We start from the raw sequence: 5,298 nt of genomic DNA, 5'->3' as shown, positions 1-5,298 counted from the left end.
CTGAGGGTGGCACCGCAACCGCCCAATCCGCCCTGCTCTGTGCATGACAGGGGGTGGCGCCCCAACTCCCCAATCAGCCCTGCTCTGAGCCCGACCAGGGGCTGCACTAGGGATTGGGCCTACCCTCTGCCACCCCGGAGCAGGCCTAAGCCAGCAGGTCGTTATCTCCCGAGGGGTCCCAGACTGCGAGAGGGCACAGGCCGGGCTGATGGATCCCCCTTTCCCCTGAGTGCACAAATTTTTGTGTACCGGGCCTCTAGTTTCTCTTATAAAAAGATAGATCATTTCACTATAAAGCCCAACACAACAGAGAATTCTCCCATAGAAGTAGGACCTAAGTTCCATATTAACCATGGAAATTTATTAATAAATGATAATGGATATGTACTAATAATAGCTTACTTTTAAAGTTCTTTTACAGCTGCTGTATAATCATCCCTATTCTATTTTTAATTATTAACAAGGAACATTATAAAATCCAGAGTACAGATTTACAATATGTATTATTTATACACAAGTGTTTAAAGCAAGTATGTATGGGTTTATTTTTCAGAAAGTAAACTAAAAGTAATAAAATATAATATATGGCTGGCATATCGCCACTTAAGTAGAAGATGAATTTTGAGTAGTATGTAATTTACCTATAAAATTCCATGATCTACATAAGCTACAGCATACTTTTTCACCACACACAGAGAACATCTCACCCAGCAAGATCTAGTGCTCTAATGTTACTGCTAACGGTTCCTTCTGAGCTCGTGGTCGAGGACACATCCCACCAACTGTTGTTATCAGACAGAATCTGATTCAGATGGTCCCGAGAAAAATGTGTGCCCAGAACCCGTTTCCTGTAAAATTCAGCCTTCTCTCGGAGTTCTTTAACCTATGCAGGAAAATTAAGACATCATGCATTACTGTAAATGCTCCTTTGCAAACATTACCAAGTAGCATATCAAAGACATTGCACACATACAACCAGAGACGAATGAGAATGGAAGGCAGCAATAGCCACATACGTTTATCAAATTATGTGAATTTTTAAGCAGAAATTAAAACAGTCAAGCTAAAGCACAATGCAGTTATTTCAAGCCAGCACATAGGGAGAAATCTGCAGCAGCTAGGAAAAATATTGACACCTACTTCTTATTTCAACTGAAATTACACAAGTACTCTATGCATTATAATAGTTTTTTAAAAAGCAACGAACCTCTGCATACCACATGGCATTTAGAGTACCCTAGGGGAGAAATACAGAAACATACTTAATGACAGGTTAATACCATAAATGAATATTAATGGGAATCAATGAAATACCTATTATTCTTCCTGCTAAATATATGTACCAAACTTGTCAACCAAATATTTTGGTATTTTAGTAACATTTAATTTAGTAACCAAGATATGTTAATATAACTTCAAAAACCAGCCACATTATTGTATGGCTAAGATGCTGTCCATGACAGGTAACCTAATTACTATTCCAATTTCCTTACCCTGGGACAATTACTAAAATGCCCAACCCCCTAAGCACTCATTTTAATTTCCTAGTTTTATAAATAGTTACTATCAGTATAGAAGCCCCCAGTGAGTCATGAGGCTTCTCCTCAAATTCCTCAGCATTCCTTGGAATCAGCAAAACCTCAACTTTTAAAAAATATATTAAATATATAATAGTTTTTTAATCCCACAAAATAGTAATTGCAATATATTCAACAAAGTGGCAGAGTACAAAAAATGTTTTGATGAACTATAAAACGATCTGAATTCCCTAATATACAAATAACATATTTGCATATGAAATTGACTCTTATCCTCCTTTGAAACCCTTTCATTTTATGTATCATACTGCCACCTACTGGCTTCCATAAGTATAAGTCCATAATGTAATAAATTATTTTAAATCCTATTTAAAATCATCTGTTGCCGAAACCGGAGTTAGCTGAGTGGATAGAGTATCAGCCTGCTGACTGAAGGGTCCCAGGTTCTATTCTGGTCAAGGGCACATGCCAAGATTGCAGGCTTGATCCCCAGCAGGGGGCCTGCAGGAGGCAGCCGATCGATAATTCTCTCTCATCATTGATGTTTCTTCCTCTCCCTCACCCTTCCTGTAAAAAATCAATAAAACATATTAAAAAAATAATATCTTTAAAAAAATAATAACATAAATAAAATAAAATCATCTGTTAAAGGCTTAAACTGTTACATCAATAAAAATTAAAGTAAGTAAAATAAAACAATCTTTATTCTCAAAATGACCTAATTTTTCCTATCATAAAGTTGAATGTTAGCATTCCACCTGGATACTGTCTGATTAAATCGCCTTGCTTTTACTTAAAGACAAAAAAAGCGCAAATACTAAAACTTAGCATTGGAGAAACATATCCTCAACTCCTTACCAAGACACTGTGGAATTCAAAGAAAAAATGTTACATCTCTAGTGAATTAGCCAGAGTCAAAGGACAACATCTGCCATGACATAAGAAACCATATAAATGCTTTAGTGAACCAAACCTGAAACATTACTAAAGGATAATTCAAAATATTGTTTTCTTCACTAAAGAAAAACTCACCCATGTTCATTTATCATTTTTGTCAACGCCTATACTTTGATGAAAATTTGGAGTATAGCAGATCCTCAATTTGGTTTTGTTCAACATTGTTTCATTATAACATTGATCAGATGCCATAGGAATGTAACTCTTGTTTATACCAATTAGTATATGGTAAAACTGGCTTCATTATACATAGTTTTGCTTAAAGTCACAGAACCCATCAATGATATTAAGTGAGGACTCACTGTAGTGATTTTTGCATTTAACAGGTAGAACTGAGACACATGAGTTAAGTCTGTCAAATTATTAACCAAGGTATTCTGAGTGCACAAAAACCTTGTTATAATGTACCATAATATAATCCAGATTTTATTTCTAATACATACCCCATGTTTCAAATGTTTCATGGCTACTCCTACTTACTACTCCTAATTCTCTACCCCTGGATGACTACTAAAATGTCCCAACCCCCTAAGCCTAAGTTTTAATTTAGTTTTATATACAGTTACTATCAGTATAGAAGCCCCCAATGAGAGAGTCACAAGGCTTCTTCCCTAAATTCCTCAGAATTCCTTGGAATCAGCAGAACCTCAACTTTTAAAAAATATATTAAATATATACTAGTTTTTTATCCCACAAAATAGTAATTGTAATATATGATAAAATCTACTGGCCTTACACTGATTCCTCCTCTGTGTTCTTAAGGCCTTTGGTGCATATCCCCATTAGTACTTATTTTATCTTACAGGAATTAATTGCTAGTGTCATTCTCTCCCATTAACCTATGAACTCCTTGAGGTAAGGAAGAATGTAGCATTTAAACATTGTTTCCACAACCTGTCCTGAGTGTGGCCTAAGTGCACGGCCTGAGCTTAAAGGCTGGTAGCCAAAGATAAGCAAGAAAATCCCTGTGCTCAATGTGCTCAATTTGGTGGAGGAGTAAACCTCCTCCTCTATGATAATTTATTATCAAAATATTAGTATGGTTTATGGCATAATAAACAAATGAGATATAAGTTGAAAGAGTGGATCAAAAGGGGGACTGTCAGTCCTATACTGTGTGTAGGGTGGAGTGGAAAGGAACAGCGAAGAAGGCTGCATTCTATCTACGTGGGAGGACCTTACTGTTTGATAAATGAGAGGATGGATAAATGTGCTCTCCACGGACACAGTGATCCAGTTTTATTTGACATCAATTTTTTTAAAGAAGGGAGAAGAGATACAGAAATACTGTAAAACTTTGGTTTACTCAGTTCTATTTGTTACTGACATTCAAAACACTGTTTCAAATTTACTTTATCAGCAATCTTTATTAATAACTTTAGTGTTCATGTTATGTTCAACAAAAACATAATTTTAAACTTCTATAATCCTAAACTAAAATAAAAATTAGGAGGTTGAGCCCTGGCCAGTGTGGTTCATCAGTTAGACTGTTGGCCCTCGGACTGAAGAGTCGCAGGTTCGATTCCAGTCAACAGCACATACCTCAATTGCAGGCTCGATCCCCGGCCCAAGGTTGGGGTGTATGCGGGAGGCAACCAATGGATGTCTCTCTCACATTGATGTTTCTCTCTCTCTCTGTGTTCCCCTCCCTTCCACTCTTTCTAAAAATCAATGGAAAAATTAACAACAACAAAAATTAGGAGGTTGATATCTCCTAAGGCATTCTATTAGAAAGAGTTTTTAAAAATTGATGGTGTGTACACAATAGTAAGAACAATCCTTACAGCCAAGAACCAGGCACTAAAAAGGATATAAATAAACCATTCCAAACTCAACTGAAACAACACACACATCTCTTTCCAGGTAAAGTAATGCCATCAGATAACATGATATAATAAACACTATGAGTAGAATGTTTTCATTTCTGAATTTATTTTCCCCAACTAAGAATTTAACTAAGTCACTTAAAATCTATATGCAGAAAATTCAAACTTAGAAAACTGGAGGGGGGAATAGAAAAACTCTTTTTTTCCAAAAATCATCCCCTAAAAGCGAGGCATCATCTTTATATCTAGTAGTCCTTACAATGTCTGTCAAATTATAGAATGTGGAACTTTATCTTAAATAAAGTCCTATCTGTGAAAGACACATTTAAAAAAAATTACCCAGAGAACAAATTGATGGTCAGGAGATGGGAGAGGGGTGGGTGAAAAAGGTGAAAGTGATTAAGAAGTACAAATTGCCAGTTATAAAATGTCACAGGGATATAAAGGATAGCATAGGGAATATAGTCAGTAATCTGTACTAATAAAAGGATTATATGCTAATTAGACCAGATCAACTGGACAACTTCCGGTCATCCGGTCCTCCATCCCAACAAAGCCATGGTGGTGGGGGCTGAGGCAGAGGAGGTTAGGGGCAATCAGGCCAGCAGGGGAGAGCAGTTAGGGGTGATCAGGCTGGCAGGGGACGGTGGTAAGGGGCAATCAGGCTGGCAGGCAGAGATGGTTAGGGGTGATCAGATAGGCAGGCAGGTGAGCAGTTAGGAGCCAGCGGTCCCAGATTGCGAGGGATGTCCTGGATTGGAAAGGGTGCAGACCGGGCTGAAGGACCCCCTCCCCCCATGCATGATCTATTTTTGAATATGTCCCATGAGCACTTGAGAAGAACGTATATTCCCTGGCTTTGGGGTGAAGCGTTCTGAAGATGTCTATTAAGTCCATCTGATCAAGTGAGTCATTTAGGATTGCTGTATCTTTGCTGATTGTTTGTCTATAGGACTTATCCAGTGCTGTCAGTGGTG

The 5,298-nt window shown here is 37.5% G+C and overlaps 1 protein-coding gene across 1 annotated transcript in view; it reads right to left on the bottom strand.

Moving 5' to 3' along the window:
* The window catches only part of MDM1 (Mdm1 nuclear protein), a 39,507-nt gene that overhangs the window by 14,670 nt on the left and 19,539 nt on the right, over positions 1-5,298 (bottom strand). Inside the window, exons 8-9 of the mRNA XM_006767778.2 lie at positions 1,208-1,237; positions 708-883 (exon numbers count right to left, since the gene is read on the bottom strand). Of these exons, the coding sequence (XP_006767841.1) occupies positions 708-883; positions 1,208-1,237 (206 nt within the window). The remainder of the gene's footprint in view (positions 1-707; positions 884-1,207; positions 1,238-5,298) is intronic.

Source organism: Myotis davidii, unplaced genomic scaffold, assembly GCF_000327345.1.
Source record: "Myotis davidii unplaced genomic scaffold, ASM32734v1 scaffold982, whole genome shotgun sequence".
NCBI lineage: Eukaryota > Metazoa > Chordata > Mammalia > Chiroptera > Vespertilionidae > Myotis > Myotis davidii.
The sequence above is the reverse complement of the archived record's forward strand: the minus strand, read 5'-3'. Positions and strand labels throughout refer to the sequence as shown.